The sequence below is a fragment of the Cyrtonyx montezumae genome, unplaced genomic scaffold, assembly GCF_038088225.1.
Source record: "Cyrtonyx montezumae isolate F1298 unplaced genomic scaffold, pur_monq_1.0 scaffold_3, whole genome shotgun sequence".
Taxonomy (NCBI): domain Eukaryota; kingdom Metazoa; phylum Chordata; class Aves; order Galliformes; family Odontophoridae; genus Cyrtonyx; species Cyrtonyx montezumae.
The window spans coordinates 128,096,936-128,114,293 of record NW_027072034.1 but is presented as its reverse complement, the minus strand read 5'-3'; the positions used below and the strand labels follow the sequence as shown (position 1 = coordinate 128,114,293).

General features: G+C 46.6%; 1 protein-coding gene across 1 annotated transcript in view; it reads right to left on the bottom strand.

Moving 5' to 3' along the window:
* WIF1 (WNT inhibitory factor 1) overlaps positions 1-14,474 on the bottom strand; it is a 37,726-nt gene extending 23,252 nt beyond the window's left edge. Inside the window, exons 1-2 of the mRNA XM_065741430.1 lie at positions 14,180-14,474; positions 13,963-14,102 (exon numbers count right to left, since the gene is read on the bottom strand). Coding sequence (XP_065597502.1) covers positions 13,963-14,102; positions 14,180-14,312 — 273 coding nt within the window. The 5' untranslated portion in view covers positions 14,313-14,474. The remainder of the gene's footprint in view (positions 1-13,962; positions 14,103-14,179) is intronic.
* Between the last annotated feature and the right edge of the window lie 2,884 nt (positions 14,475-17,358).

Sequence of the window (17,358 nt, the reverse complement as noted above, 5' to 3'; positions counted from 1 at the left end):
CTTACACAAGTTAAAAGCATGGCAAACAGCAAAGGTCACTTAATTGGACCATTATTGAGTCCATGTGTTTCAGTCTTGGCTTTAACTGGCACTCCTGTATCATAAATATCTCTCTCCAAAACATAAGCAATGATCTGTCTTGAAAATTATGAAATCTCACAGCAGCTTCTGTCAGACTGGACTCCTTCCAAAGTCTCAAAGTGTGATGCTTCCACTTGCATGTGTCTCAGAGAAAGGAAGCTTGCAGCACCTCAGGAGGTGAGGTTTTGTTGACTGCTCAGCAGATAATGGCCTTTGCTTGTATTCCAAGCAAGTGTGTAAAAGTTAGGGTGAATGGGTTTTGGAAAAAAATCAGCTCTTTTCATCCTGGTTCTTAGACTTTCCTGACATTGCTCTTTGAATGTCTTTAGCATGGGTTTTAAATGCCTCTTTTTGTGAAGATTCATTTTGCTCTTATCTTATAAGCTGCCATTCACCAAAGGAAATTCTAGATGCTACCGTGAAAGAACTAAAATCATTATTTAAATCAAACCTTTGATCAACAAATAAAAACAAACAAAATCCTGTGTGTGTTTACTGTGTACCTGAGATGACACTGATTTGCTTACTGAGAAAAGACCTCAGTCTGTGGACATATATTAGTGTAATATTTCCATGTGCCACACAGGCCCCCATATAGTTACAGCCTCTGCAATTACACTTGGAGTTCATCAATGCAAGATGAGCTTATCTTCACCATAACGTGGGACAGTATCGCCTTACCCCAGTTTCTGGTCAGGAGTTGAACTGTCCCTGCACACAGCTTTTCTGTCATTCCAACTATTACATAGGCAGAGTCTGTACAGCTCCTGGCTGCAGGCAGGGCTGCCATGATCAGGGCAATCCTTCACTCGAGGATAAGACAAAAACTGGCAGGAGTGATATCAGACAGGATAAAGCTGAGCTCACGGACAAATTTTTCACACAAACGTGCAGGAACAAACCCTACTCCAAAGCACGTGAAGTTCATTTTGTGAAAGTGACATCCTGCTAGGTGTTTTCACTCTGAATAACATGACCTATAAAAACAGCGTAAATCCCAACAGGGAGGGCCAGCAGCTGGGAGCTCAATGGGAGAATGCTTTGCAGAGGCCCTAGGCCTGTTTTTTGTTAGAGAACAAGCTATTGGGACAGAGCAACTGAAAAACCAAACACAGTTCGGTTACAGCAGAAATCCATACTTTACTTTGAGGTAACTCTCTGCACCTGGGATTAAAGAGTTTCCCCAGGATTAAGAGCTGCAGCTCATTCCTTGGCAAAAAGCTGTGGTGAATCTGGTCTACTGCCGCAGGCTGGGGCAAACTGTCCTTCTTGTCGCTCAGCAAGTTCCTGATGTGCTGACAATCCACCACCTCTGCCACAGTCAGAGGATGTTGGAGGCTCTCCAAATCCCCCCAGACAGCCCTTATTGACTAAATGAAGTAGGCGGCTCTGGGCTGAGTGTGGTCCAAGTGCTTTCAAGAACACCAGGGTAGAGCAATGTGCTGCGAACACCGCTGAGCTGTGAGGTCTGCTCTCCAAATCCATACTGCATTGCTGCAGCCCTTCCCTCCTCACATATGGCTGTGAGCTGAGCTGCCCAAGATGAACAGGGCGACAATCAGTCACTTCTCTCTGTAGGGTTAGTCTTCCAGACCAGCTTCCTGAGTGGCCACATCTTCAGTGGCATGAGAAAGGATAGGACGGGATGGGATGGGACAGGATGGGATGAAAAAGAAAATGGGGTGGTATCAGCTGATGGCCTGGGTGAAACCACAATGTAACCATGCTGGAAGGGAGGCAAAACTTGTCAAATGTTCTTATCATACCCTCAGATTTCATTATTGTAGAAAGGGAAAAAAACAATGCTGAGAACCATCAGCTACAAGGTTTCTCCAATCCAGTGCTGAAATCGACAGAACGTGTCCCAGATAAGACATGCACATTCCCAATAGTACTGTAGGCACAATGAAAACATGAACAATCCATACATGTGATTCTACCCTCATAAATATGAACTTGTTACTGTTCATCAAGGTTGTACACTGGGGATAGTTCAAGTCGACTCGGATTTGTCATACTTCTAACCTCAAGGCAGTGTTTATTAACAGGGTTCTTCAGGGCAGCAGTACTGGATTCCAAAGATGTTCCCAAAATGTGGTCCAGGAGCTGTACTCTGGGCTGAACACAGCACACCCCCTCAGCAAAGTGACAAACAGCCTGGGTTGCTGTAGAAAAGAGAGGACAAGTACACCAGACCAGGCGATCATGAGGGTATGTCACCTGCCAGGTGTGCTGAACCACCTTCCCAGCGCAGTGCCGGAGCAGTGGCACAGCTGCACAGAGAGGTGGTGGAGTCTCCTTCTCTGGAGACGTTCCAGACCCGCCTGGACGCCTACCTGTGCAACCTGGGCTAGGGAGCTGCTCTGGCAGGGGGTTGGACTCCGTGATCTCTGGAGGTCCCTTCCAACCCCTACAGGTCTGTGGTTCTGATCACGCAGGCTGTGACCTCTGTCAGCCGCAGGTGATGCTGGGCTGGGTACAAAGGTGAGGCCCAGGCTCCGCTTGCTGCTTCTGCCCCCGAGGTGCCGAGGCGATGCAGACCGGGCGCTGGGATCCGCGCTCGGGAGAGCTCCCCCGGAGAAGCGCCTCGGGCGGTGCGCACAGCATAGGGGCTCCCTCGTGCGGATCTCCCTGGAGGCAGCCGGCAGGCACCGGGCACCGGGAGCACCGCTCGGCTGGGGAAAGGAGCAGCACCGGGCAGAGCCCAGCGAGCGCTGCCGGCGCGAAAGGAAGGGGAATGCCACGGCTCGCCGACCGCGGGAGTCCTTAGAAAGGTTTTTAGGGAAATGTATACGGAAGAAAGCTCTCACACCCAAACCACGCTGATCATACGCTAATACCCATCCTCATTTTCAAAGGCGGATTTTTAAATGAGTAGAAATCTATTTTCAGGCTGTGAACGTGTCCCATCATTTTCACAGAAATGCAATGGTTGTTCCTTTCTTCCTATCATTCAGCCAGCTCACTGTCTGCTTCCCACTGCTCGTGAGTCTGCTGGCCTGGGGATATGCCTGGGTATGCAAGCAGCAGCATGGCACCAACTACACAAATGATGAACATCACCTGACTGCAACTGTTTGGCAGCACAGTTTAAAAGGGCCCTTTATGTAAAGAGGATATTCGCACTGGCATGACCCAAACCTGAGCTCTTATCAGTGGGCAGAGTAGCGTGCATGTCATCTCTTGCCTGTGACTAGAGGCCCAGATATCTGTTTTTCAGCTCTCCCTCCTCTGGGACGGATCCCAGCGTGCTGTGTGCAACCCAGAGTCTGCTGTCTCTGAAGACGGAGGTCCCTGCCTCAAATCCTGCAGGCACGGAGCAGAGCTGTCAGCAGCTACACGATGTACATGTGGCTTCATAAGGCAAAAGTGAATTTGGTCCAACCTGGTCACTCCATGGACTCTGTTTCAAAAGTTCAATTTATGTCTCAGAACCTCCACAAGAAAGAGAACTGGCTAAAGCTCAAACCTGGAAAAATGAAAGCAGTGTTTAATGAAGTTTAAAGGAACAGACTGAAGGTGGTACTTGTGCTGAAGCTGCTCAGTGGAGGTGATTATTTGCCTGTGTGGTTTTTAGTCTCAAATTCCCATTGACTATATCAATATTCACACATTTACAAGTTCAGAGTGAGTAAATAACATTTCATGTACAGCCTATCTCCTCCTGCTCATCTCACCACACTTACCTCATGCTCTCAGGAAAAAAAAAAAACAACATTCATAATGGCAGCACTGAAAGCCCTGACCTGGTTCTAATGGCCAGGATGGCCCAAGACCTGCTGCCTCTCCCCAGCAGCCATTGCTACAAGGGCTGCCTCTGCTGCTCTGCTACTGGGTCCTCTGCTCGGGCACCCAGAGCTGGTGACAGGTCTTCTCATTAGTGGGCTGCTGTTTAGGGAATTTGTTTTCCCTGGTGCTGGGCCAAAACCTGCGGCTGAGAGATTGCCAGGTTTGATGTCAGGCATATTTATTTCCCTTAGCATCAGTTGGGTTTTGCTAGCTGTTTACCCAGGCTAAGGGGTAACTTCAGAGGATTTGTGGGACCAGTTCTGAAAGCAGTGTTTGGTCTCTAAGTTACTAATGGAAGTAGCTGGCTGTGATGGCAGCAAGTGTTGGAGCAGCTGGAAGTTAATTGCCCACTTCTCCTTGTATGGCCAAAGAAGCTGGATTCCATCAGCTGGTAACAAAACAAAGCACACTTTCATACATAGAGGGAAAAAAAAAGTCAGGATTTTTCTTGCTTGGTTGAAACAAATCCATCTCAAATCTCTGTAAATCTTTACTAAGGCATTCCTATGCCACAAGTTTCTCTTCTCCAAGTCAGACGGACTTGTCAGGCCAACTCCACAGAATTTCTGTGCAGCTGAGTGGTCTCCTATGGATGGACTTTAAATGAGCAAATACTGTATTGGATTTCAGGTATCATAAATCTATAAAGACTTCTCAGTGCCTCCGTACAGCAGCATTACTATCTTTGCTATATTTGTAATACTTTTTCTGAGGCAGACTTTGGTTTGCTGCTTTGCTGTGATTGTACAAGCCAGACTCAGATTATAAGTTCATAAGTTCATAACTCAGATTAGTGCTACAGCCCAGCTTGTTCTGTGTTAACAATGAGAGGAAAGAGAGGAGAGCAGTTTATCTTGACTTTAGGAAGGCTTTCAGCACTTCCTTCCAAAGTCTTCACAGAAAAAGTGAGAAAGTGGAACTGATGTTACATGGACAGTGATAGGGCAGCTCCTTGCCTGGCTTTTAATGGGCTGTGATAAACAGCATGAAGTCCAACTGGAGACCAGTCAGTAGTGGTGTACCTCAAGGGTTCACACCAGCTCCCACACTGTTTAGCATCTTCATTGATGACCAGGATGTTGTGACAGAGTACGCACTCAGCAAGTCTGCAGATGTGATACATAACTGGGAGGGAATGCCTGAGGATTGTGTTCCATTCAGAGAGACCTCACCAGGTTGCCGAAATGGGCTGACAGGAACCTCATGAAGTTCAGCCAGGGAAAATACAAATCCCTACATGAGAGGAGGAACAACCCCATGCATCAGTACATACTGGAGGACCCCCAGCTACAAGACAGATGGAAGAAAAGAAGCTGTGGGTGCTGATGATCACCAAGAAGACCAAGAGCCAGCAACATATCTGTGTGGCAAAGAAGGCCAACACCTCCTGGGCTGCATTTGGAAGAATTCTGCCAGCAATTCAGAGGCTGATTCTTCTCCTCTGTTCAGTCTTGGTGAAACGCTCCTGGAGCACTGGGTTCAGGTGTGGGCTAGCCAGTACAAGAGAGGCCTGGATCTACTGAAGGAAGTCCAGCAAAAGGGCATGAAGGAATAGATGCCAGACAGAATTTTGAAGGCTTTTCAGATTTTGTCTATTTTAGCTCTTACTTCTATAAAGTAAGCGTAAAGAAAGAGGTTAATCTTCTACAGGTTCTTCTACAATCTAACAGCTCTCATTAGAGATCTGTAGGGCCAGCGTCACAGCCAGAAGCCCCATAGGACTGCCAGCCCACCCAGAACAGCTGCCAGGATGCCACCCATGGGGAAAATGACTCTGAACTCAATGCATGCATGCTTTCTGAACTGGACTTATGCTGCTTTACACAATTGGCTCATCTCAAATTGCCACAGATAGTCCAGATGCTTTTGGGGCATGGGTCTGAACAATATTTTATATGAGAAGAGCTAGTCTTTCATCATATTATTACATGTATTTTATTGCAATCACAGTTTACTATAACCAAGCTCTCAAAATGTCAGTCTCCATCAACAAAACAGCAGGGGAAAAATGTGAAGTTAACCACACATTCAGCAGCTTTTACAAAATATGACTGATTTTATGTTTCTTCAATCTACCTTCCAATAATAATAAGTCATTTACATAACAAAAAATGCCAATAAAACTGTCTTCCTGTATCCCCAGATGGCAACTGAACTTTATACACATCAAATATACTGCAAAGAACACTGTATGTTTTGTTATGGAAAGAATAAGGGTTTCAATACTACCAACTTTTTGTTCTTCACTGTGCATTTCGGGTGATTGTATTTTCCATTACATTTAGGTTGCATTCTGATGTAATAAGGAGTTTGGCCACAAATAAACACTTACAGTTCCCTGAACCTTAAAAAGGAAACAAACAAACAAAGAACTAAACAACAACAACAACGAAAACCGATACGGTTTAGCAGCAGAATAAAAAATAAATAAAAGCATACTTTAAAAAACGGATGAAAATGAAAAAAAGGAGATAAAGAAAGAAAAAAACCTTGGCAAGCTAAATGTAAAGCCACAATAAGATAAATCAAATAATGATTTGTGATAGATTTTCTTGAAAGCTGCCAAAATATTAGTACATTTTTCGTTAAATTCTTCAGAGCAAACAGCTGTCAAGTCAACGGGGCTAACAGCTGAAAAGATGCAAAGAAAAACCCATAGAAAAAGACAGGAAAGGACAAAAAAGGTGAATAAAAGTTTTGCATATATGTTTATGAATGAAATGTGTGGTAAATGGCTACACCAGAGCTTCACTTTATGAAGCTTAAGGAGATGTTTCAAATTGCAGCTTCCTGGAGTTGAGGGAAAGGGTGGGGAATAATAACCAAATGCATGAACCTGATGGTGTACCCAAAGGGTTTCGAGGTACTCAATACTATACTGCAGAGAGCCCAGCTGTGGGGGTAAAACTTACTCAACCAGCCTTGGTATCAGAGGAACATGGCAAGAATAATGCCAATTTTTGCATAATGCTCCAGTAAGGACTTGGAAAGCTAATACTGAAATCTCTCCTGAGGAAAAGTAGACACAGAGCTAACACAGCATCCAGAGAAGAGACAGCAATGTATTTTCAGGGACCAGTCAGAGCTCACCAAGTAGAAAATAATGACCTGGTCAGTACTGCTGAGTTTCTAGAGTGCTTATGACAACACCTCGGACTAAAGCCCCCAAAAGGTGTAACGGGATAAGGAGGTCCTCTGGTGGGTTTATCCCTGGTGACAACTGGACAGTGGGTCATCAACACTAGTAGTGAAAAGAGTTGACCAAAGCATCCCCAAGACAGCTGCACTGTTCAAAATACTGATCACAAATGTACAAGAGAGGATTTATAATGAGTTAGCAAAGTTTCTTGACTTAGGGAGCTCACAGCAAAAACCATCTGTGAAGAGGTTATTATGATACCTAATGGCAGGTTGGTAGGATCACAGAGGAGAATCAGTGTTGATAAACAAGAAGTGACACAAAGAGGGGAAAAAAATGTGAAACATAATCACTCATTTTAAATCCACTATTAGTATTACCCAGGGAAGAATGCCTTGATGATTATGGCTGGCTCCTTGGTGAGATCAACTTAGTGATCAGTATGGTCAACGGGGGAAATGGATTATGAGCATCTTTTAGGAATGCTCTAGAGAACAAAATGGAAAGCCTTCTTATGCCTTTACAAGTGTAGTCGTAAAAGGCTCACATCCTGAATACTGAGTTTGAGAAGCCTTCCTTAAAAAAAAAAAGAAAACAACAACATAGGTGATACAGAAATATGACTAGGGAAGATTCAGAGAAGGGTAAGAAAAAGAGTCAGGAGAATGGAGTGACCTGTAAAACAAAAGACTGAGTTTTGGACACCTCAGATGGGTACTGGAAACCCTTTGACATTGAAATAGATTATCACATTCAAAGCAAACAGAAAAGCAGTGTTTCACACAGCACATACAAAGTCATACAAGGTCCTTGTTTCTGCACCCATATCCTCCCAGCCAGGCCACAATATGGTAGGTACAAAACCCTACACCCAAACCTGCCTCCAGTTTCCATGCTGAAGGTTCTTCCTGTACTCTCTTCCGTATTTCCAGACACAGGATAGATGGTTGTGGATTGACCCGCAGAGTACTGTCTAGCTTTGGACATCCACTTCCCAAAACATAACCTTTTAAAAATTAACTTAGTCATCACATTGTGGATAATACCCATTCCTCACCATGTTCATTCCATAAGACCGTGAAGAACGAACAATTCAGGAGAGAACAGTATCAGTCAGAAAACATTAGAAAGCTGATCTTAATGTTGCCTTTGTGGTATCTCAAACAAGTATGCTGAATGTAAGAGTGGACTCCTTCCGTGGATCAGAAAACACAATTCTGGCCTCTTAAAAGGCTGCACATCCTCAACTTCCAACATTAAATCCTATAAATGTCAGGAGCTTTACCAATACTGTGGGAAATCATGCATTGCAGAATGACTCTCTGAAGACTCAAAGAGCTAAGATGATCAGTATAAAAGTGGAACCACTATCACCAGCTGGCATAAAAAGTAAAAGGGATAATAATCTTCCAGATTTACTTAAAATGTCTGTCTTGAATATTTAGGCCACGGTTTCCAAACTTCTGAAACAGGGAAAGTAGATTTTAAGTACTTGAAAATTAAAACTCAGAGAACTTTGGGAACTCACTGCTCCAAGCTTAGGTGCACAGTACCTACTACCATGCCTTGAAAGCTCTGAACTGCACCACATTCCTCACATCTGTGCATGGCCTAAGAAGAAGAATATGGTTTGGGGTATTTGTTTTATACGAAGATACAAACAAGTCATTCATAGCAGATCCAAAGTCTAGCTGTACCAAAACACTCTGTGGGAAGCCTGATACCAATAGAAGTAGTTAAACACATTTAGAAATTCTTCCAGGTAGCTCTCATTATCGTTAGTTTGTTCTTTTTCTTCTATGGCATTAGTTGTATTGGCATTAACTTCAGGTCACTACAACATTCTCCAGAAATTATCTGTAAACAGTTGATGTTGATGGAACACATCTTCTATTTGAAGAAGAGGACAGCAAAGCATGAAAACCTGTCAGCAATGTGTGGAGACAAATCTGAATTTATTCACAGCATAGAGCCTTGAATCATAGAATCATAGGGGTTGAAAGGGACCTCAAGAGATCATCGAGTCCAACCCCCTGCCAAAGAAGGTTCCCTACACCAGGTGCCCTGTTACTTCCAGTGCCTTTCAACTGTTAACGTTGTATGGTGCAACAACTTCTGCAGAAGTGGTGAAAATATTTTATTTCTTAATCTTTTTTTGTTAAAAATATGTTAGGATATTTATAGAAAGGACAAACAATGAAAATCTTGAGGAATGGTTTATTTAACACAGCTTTAGACTGCTGCGTACAGAGAATAATTGTGTAGTTTACACATATACCATGTAAATTACTATGGAAACCAGATGTCGCTTACACGACAAGGTGCCTTGTAACTCATCTCTGCTGAGCAATAAATTCCCTTTTTACTTCTTGGCAAAACTCTGAGAAACGTTCCTGCTGTTTTCTATCAGCAGATACAACAGATGGTTGGCACATGCCTGCTCTGCTAAGTGAAGTGGGATCTCTACAGCATTACTTTGATCCCTGGTGGCATGTCTACAACACTGAGATGCAAAATACCACAGCTGAACAGAATCTAAATATTAAAGGTTTGGAGTTGTGTGCTCGATACATGAGCCCCCTGTCTGAAAATCATGCTCACAGTGTGTAAACATCTTCACATTCCTCATTGGAATTTTGGTACAGAGGTCAGAAAACAAAGTATTTCCTCTGTTTGGTGACATGAAACCGCAGTGAAGGTACTACTGTAAGTCCCAGGAGTGCAGGTTTATGTGATTGCCTTGACCCAATTTCCAGAACAGCCCTACTTTTATTAGGAAAATAAATGAATTGCAAGTATAACGCATTTTCTAAGCTGAAAAGGATCACTGGAATCAGTGGGTATGAATAAGATTTTTATGAAAAGTTTGGCAGTTGCTCTGAAAAAAGTTTCCTTTGAAGAAATGTATGTTTTGAAATTCACCATTCTTTGTTTTCTTTTCATTAACCAAGCAAATAATAACGTTTGAAGGAAGCGAAGTTTTGTAACACTGCTGCCTTAAAATCTGTGGTTTATTAGCTTTCCTTAGGACAGGGCAACAAAACTCCTGGCATCGTTGGTGTTCCATTTGATCTTCACGATCAGGCTGTGCCTCAGTAAAATAAGGTAATTTCAGAGATGTCATGGAGTTATTTGGAGTTGATAGTCACATTGCTGAGACCAGCACTGGCCTTCAAGAGTTGGAATTATCTAAATTCCTCGAGCTCCACTTCAAAATACAGAAAGGATGCTAAGAACATACTGGTGATATCTATCCTCTCTCCTAAAGATTTTTGCTTTGCTCATTGCTAACTTTTGCTCATTGCTAGCTTTTTGCACAGAAGTGACCCAGCATTTCCCACAGGGACAGGTCCCCCTTATCTCCTGATGTCCACACTCTGGTGGTCAGAGGTACTCCCAGACTGAAGGCATTCCTCCAGCACCCAATCCCTGGTACACACATGCACACCTCCTGTCTGAAGGCAGGGCCACTCCTGCCCCACCACAAGAAGCATGCATCCGGCATCACACAGGTGAAAACATATAGTGCTTAAGAATGCAATTCTGCAATACTCTCAGCTTCTCATAACTTGCAGGTTACCTTGACTTCACAGAATAAGCAGTGATTCAGCATATGGAGACACATTTTGTTGGTTGGTTTATTTTTCCCTAGTATTTCCTAATATTTCATTGGTACTAATGAATTAAGGCAGAAGGCAACTGATGATTTACTCTGATAAACATTTTCTGATGAAAACAGCTTTAACTCTTTATGCAGTTTTTTCTACTGCATTGTACAGAACGCAGCTCTAATCCAGCCTTGAACATGTTACATTCAACATACATTTCTGAACTGGAATATGGACATAAACAGCAGAGCAGGACAGAAGTGTAGTGCCACTCTCTGGGTTGGATTATTTACCAGCCTACAGTTTGCATCACTAATTATCCCAGGACCAGGAAGGTGCAACCTGCCCACAGGACATTTACACCTGCTTTGCACAGGTGCAAGCAGGGAAACGAGGCAGAAGGGGCTCAGCCCCACGCAGCTGGAGCAGCCACTGCTGTCCTCCACCCACCTTCCCGTGCATCACTGCTATCAGGGCTGGGAACTGAGTCATGGTATAAATATAAATGTGTTCAAAGCCAGGTTGGATGGGGCCCTGTGCAGCCTGAGCTGGTGGGTGGCAGCACTGAGCACAGCAGGGAGTTGGAACTGGGCGGGCTTTAAGGTCTCTTGTGATCAAAGCCATAGTCAGAAGTCTGCTATGTGCAGACCCAAAAGGGCTCTGGCTGTTGACAGAGAACATAGCTTCTCTGAAAGAAATGCCTCCTATTTTGTTATGTTGGCCCACGCTGTCAGAGGTGGGTGTTGGTGGTATGGCAGTACAGGGTGAATCTTCCCACCAACATCCCATTACATGTTGTCACCCTATGACAGATGGCAGCAGAGGGGCACTCTGACACAAGGGCATCTAACATGGAAGTGTGGATGAAGCAAAGCTGTGGCACTGAATTCTTCCATGCAGAAAAAATGGCACCCACTGTCATTCACTGACACTTGCTGAATGTTCATGGAGACCAAAGAGTGGATGTGAGCAAAGAGAGGCACTGGGTGGTGACTTTCAGCAGTGACTACAACAACAGCAGGGCACCACCGCTGGTGTCAATTTTTATGAGAGTGGCATGCAGGCTCTCATTCACCACTGGCAAAAATGCACAGCTAATGGTGGTAGCTATGTTGAAAAATAATGTTCTGTAGCTGAGAATTTCCTCCATCAAAAAGTGTTATTGTGCTCTTTGTACCTCTTGTAGTTTCCAGGGAAATCAATAGGAGGCATTACTTTTGGAGTGACCCACTGCTGCAAGCCCCAGAAGCCTTGGAGCCCTAAAGAGATATATTCAAATCTCCCACGGGCTGCAGCAGTGAGAGATGACAGGACACAAGACACAGGACTCTCAGAAGAAAAGGTTTAAGTTCTACCAAACAGACGGTAACTGTATGGCAGGTAATGGCTGCTTTATAGGAAGCAGTGTAGTATTTTGGTGCCTTGTATGCCTTTATTCTGCCACAGACTACTTGTGGTTTTGCTTTTTCTTTCCCTTTCTGTCCTCTCCTTATCTTGTCTTCCCCTTCCCCCATCCTTTCCCAGATCCCAGACAGAGGTGTTCCACCAGAATAAATGTGACACCTTCCTGAATGCTGGGGAACGTCTAAGTACCTTTATACTTAAAAACTAAACAGCACTGAAACCTATTAGCACCTACAGTCTCACGTCTTCTCTATATGAAATACAGGAAATTCTGGAGAAGTTATATTCTTTTTGCCACAAGTAACTTCTACCATGTACTACTTGCAATACTGCCGTGAGAACTTTCCAACTAAGATGCATAGAAATGATATCTTGATGAATGCTTTTGCCCCATGAGCTGCAAAACCACACATCTGCTCATGTCCCTCCTCATCAGGTACAGGCTTGGGCAGCATGGGGGCAATGAGGATCTGCTTTCCACAGAAGATCAGGAGAACAGGGGGTAACAGACAACTGTACTCGAATGCCTCTAAGGGACTGCAAAATCCAGCAGGTTTGTGCTGCTGAAAAGTAGATGTTTTGTCTGGGATGTGAAGTCTATCCCTTTCTAACCCAGCTCCTCAAATCCCTGCAGGATGGAGCTCCTCCCATAGCTCAGGCCACTGCCTGAAATCCGGCTCTTCACCTGCAGAGGTGTGTAAATAACCACGGCCATAGGACCAGAGTGCCAAAGCTTGTAGTGAGTATACACACAAACTGACTTGTTTAAATGGGATTATAAACTCTGCAATGCGAAGTTTCTCAGTTTTAATGCCTCTTAGGTCCATAAATATCCACAGGACATCATGCTGTTGTAGGAACAGAATTGTCAATGATGTTACCTTGTCCGTGTACATATTTACTTGCTAACTGTCTTTGGTCTCACAGGAACACCTTAATTCAGCAGAGGGGTTGGCTGAACAGCTTTGCTGCAGCTCAGAGGGGTTTCACCCCACGGGCTGCAGAAGGAAAACTCATCTCTGTGCAGTCCATGACCCTTCACAGTGAGGGCAGTGACACATCTCTACCTCCTGAGCTGCCTGCAGGTGTCCCAACGGGTAGCAGAGCGCAGGGAGGGAGAGGAGGGAAGGGCTCAGCCTCACATCTCAACATCCTTCCCAGAACGGGGTATTTTGCTTGTGGCTGATAGAGAAACAGAGTGATAAACATATTCCTGAATTGCACAGATTATTTCTGTGATGTAAATTCCATCCCCTGGTGTACAAACTTGCTCTCTCTGCAGAGTTGGACGGAGATCCAACTACGCTGAGCAACTCCCTCGTTTTCTACAACATGGGTTGTTTCCAGAACCCCCAACCAAATCCCAGGGGCCTCAGACAATAGGGCAGAGCCAGGCAGGTCTGTCACCAGGAAGGGTGCTTTCACACAGCCAGAAACACAGCCACGGTGGTGAAGCTGCTGAATCGCACATTCAGGTGTTATTACTTGAAGACACACATTGTTTCACCTTTATCAAGCTCATAATAATACGTGATATGTAATAAAATATAACAGCAACGTTCAAGCCTTGGAAAAACGAATCATTTCACCCACGGGTTTTTTCTGCCAGCAGCCCAGCTACCTGCGTGAGCTCGCCAAAACGCATCGCGCTCATCCTCGCTACTTCAACAAAAGAATCCGCACGGAGACGCGTTGCTCTAACCCCGCAATTTCGCGATGCAAACCGGCAGCGAGAGAGTAGCGTGTACGTACCGGCACCCCCGCGCTCGGCGCGCACCGCGAGCGAGAGGACAGCGGCGGGCGGCCGCACGCAGACGGAAGGTGCCTACGGCCGCCCCGTCGGTGCGGCGGCTCCGGGGCCGTCCCCGCCTGGCAGTGCCCCGTCGGGTCGCACCGCGCGGCCCCGGGCTCGTCGCTGGAGGCTCCCCCGCCCGCACCTACCCGTCCCGTAGCTTGCCAGCTGAAGTTCATGGCGTGGATGCCGACGGGGATGGCCGGCATCCTCTGCTGAGCTTTCCTGAAGTCGTGAGTGAACGGGGCCATCTTCCCCTCGGACACGATCAGGATGTCCTCCTCGAAGCCTGCGGAGGGTAGAGGGTGCGATGCACGGCGCCGCGCGGCTGCGGGAGCCCCGCCGCCCTCCTTCCCTCCCGCTTACCGATGAGCACGCGGGCTTGCTGCGCGTCGATCCACAGGTAGAGCGTGTCGGGCTGCCGCGCCGCGGCCCGCACCCCGCACAGGCTGAGTGCCCCGCACAGCAGCGCCGCGCACAGCCGCCCCACCGCGCCCATGCTCCGCTCCCAGCCCCGGCCCGCTCCGCTCCGCCGCCCTCCACCGCTGCGCGCCGCCACCCGTGGGCGGGCGGGGACGGGCGGGGCGGGGCGGGGACCCCGCCCGCGGGAGTGCCCCTTCTTGTATTCCTTTTTTTGTTCTTGGCCAAGTCCTTACTTCGGTTTTACTTTATTTTATTTTAGCCGAGCTGTTAACAACGATCCCCCCCCCACCCGTCCTTCCCTCCAAGGACACGAGAAACACGCACGCTCCCCTGGGCACCACCGCTCTGCTCAGCACCACCGCCGCACCCGCACCGCCCCACGGGCCGCCCCCGGCTCCCGGTGGCTCCCGGGACGATGCTGCCCTCTGGCGGCCGCCATCCCCCGGCCGGGCCGCTAACACTCACTCGCACCGTGGCCCTTCCGTGGGGTCCGAGCGGCAGCGCTGTTCGATGGAGCGCATTCTCAGCTACAAAACACCGCTTTTTAACGCAGTCGCCAACATTAGCTGCGCGTTTTCACCGGCGATGAACGTGAGCCTCCATGCCGCGCTCGCAAACGTCTGCCCCAAGGGGCAGCACGCATCGCTTTATCCGGTGAGGGCTGCATCTCGGCCATTTGAGAACTCACATCACCTGCTCCATGGACTGTGGTTTTGACTCCAGCTCATAGTGGTGACACCACATGTTGTCACCGGTAATGATGCGATTCAGGAAACTCACTTCCATCCTCGTGTTGGTCCATAGCTCCCAACAAATGTGCGTAAGGGGTTCTTTGTGTTCCTACGTGAGTACGCATGGGACCCATCTGGTACAAATTTTGCCACTATCATTTCCAATGCATCGAAGCCGATATTCAGCTCCGTACACCTGTTTGAGATGCTCGTCACTTCGTGGTGTGGTTGCAGTTGTCATTCTTTTAATAGATTGTGGTGAAGTTAGACTTCAACGTCTTCATTCTTTTATCGATTCGTGATCAGACGAACCATTGCTGTCAGCCCGAAGGCATCAATTCCCCCTCATCCTCTTGCTGACACCTCTTCAGCCTCTGCCCCAGGGCAGCACTGAGCTGTGAAATAAACCTGGAAATAAAGGAAGTTCTTACTGAAATACAAGCATAGAAAACCATTCCCTCGAGTGTCTCGCAGCTCCGGCACATATGGGGCTGTGCAGTGCCTCCCAGTGGGCGCAGCTGATGCTGGATTTCCATGCGTTCTGATGGTGAAGTACAGGTCTCTGGGAGTATCTCATAGCAAGCAGTGCAGTGGAAAAAAAGACATCCTCTGTGCTGTCTGTGGCAGGAAGTGCAGCCTGTTCTCATGCACTGATGAATATCAGAAGCATTACATGGAGAAGAGATCACAGAGACCTCCCCAAATGCAGGCAAAACTTCAGTCAAAGACTGCACCGTAGGCAGAGCTGCCACCCACCAGCTCAGGCTGCCCAGGTTCCTGTCCAACCTGGCCTTGAGCACCTCCAGGGATGGGGCATCCACAGCTTCTCTGGGCATTGTGCCACAGCTTCACCACACTCTGAGTAAAGAATTTCTTCCTAACTTCTAACCTAATGTCTCCTTTGCAAAATTACTGCCATACTGCACTAAAGTGGAAAAAAAAAGTCTGTTTTACGCAAGTTGCTTTACTTACTACATCAACTTCAGAGGGTTAAACATCTACATATACTGGAGGAGCTAATGGGCAGATTTGATAATTATTGATCTCTGAAAAGGAGTGAAATGTGTGAGAGCTGTGTGATTTGTGGCTGAATGTGGCTGCCCAAAAGTCCCCAGTGCTCATCTCATACACAGAAGAGTAAGAGCTCAGCTTCAGCAGCCCTGAGATCATGCAAGTTTCATTGGTCTGTGACTTGCTTTGCTAGAAAGCTTTATTTGCTTGCAAAGTCGAGGTTAAAACTAATCACATAGTTAACATTTCTCAGAGAGAGAATCAAAAAGCATACTGAAAGCTTCTAGGAGCATTCTCAGAAAACTGTAGCCAACGTCTGAAAAGTCTGTCACGATAATATGGCCTTGGGAGCAGAACACGATTTACACTGTCCACCTATGATAAGGAAGGACAGGCACGGGGAGGGTTACAGATGCCACAGCCTCCAATCATGCCTTGCATATGGAAGAGCATGTGTGAACAGCAAAGTAGGAAAAGATCACCTGAGGTCATATGTTCCCCTCTGGCATCAAATGCACAAGTGAAGGAAGTAATCCCAAAATCAGGCGTTTCTGAAACTGCTTTGGGCAGTGCTAAGGGAAGAGCTGTGCAGCCCCATTCACTTCTTTGTCACACCTTCCACGCTGTGCAAGGCAGCAGGGCAGACAGCTGCAGGGGCTTGGCACAGAGCTGCAGCTGCACACGAGCCAGGAGTGGGGATGCTGTCCAGTCCTCAGTGAGGGCAGTGGTAAAGCCAGCATTGCCAAACAGGCCAGCCTGCCTGTCTCACTGCTTATCCTGTTGACACAGGATGCAGGAGCTGCTGAGACCATGTCCCAGGCACTTCCCAACCAAACCAGAGAGTGGCAGAACATCAAATGTGGAGTGGGGCTGCCTGTCTCCTGGATTTGTGCGGGTTTGGGGTGGTTCATATGGCACTGGGAGAGCTGCTGATTTCTTTGCTGCTCCTTTCCTGCCATGTTATATTTTCTTCTATTTTTTTCTCTGTAATTCTGCAGTGTGGAGAATCCAGCTGCCTTTATCCCTGCAACAAAACTCTCAGGTTCCTTAGTTTTGCTGCTTTTTTTCACTGTGCAGCCAGAGAGATAGAAATGCATGAATGAGACATCTTCAAGGAGTGTTTTTTAGGAGTTCCAGTCAACATCCATGTGCTGAAGTAGATCTGGAACACTGTGTATGCCTGGGGCCCACAGCACAAATAGAACATGGAGCTGCTGGAGTTGATCCAGAGGGACACGAAGATGATCAGAGGGCTGGAGCACCTCTCTTATGAAGAAAGACTGAGAGAGCTGGGCTTGTTTAGCTTGGCGAAGAGAAGGATCCAGGGAGACCTCCTTGCAGCTTTCCAGTACTTGAAGGTAGCTTATGAACAGGAGGGGT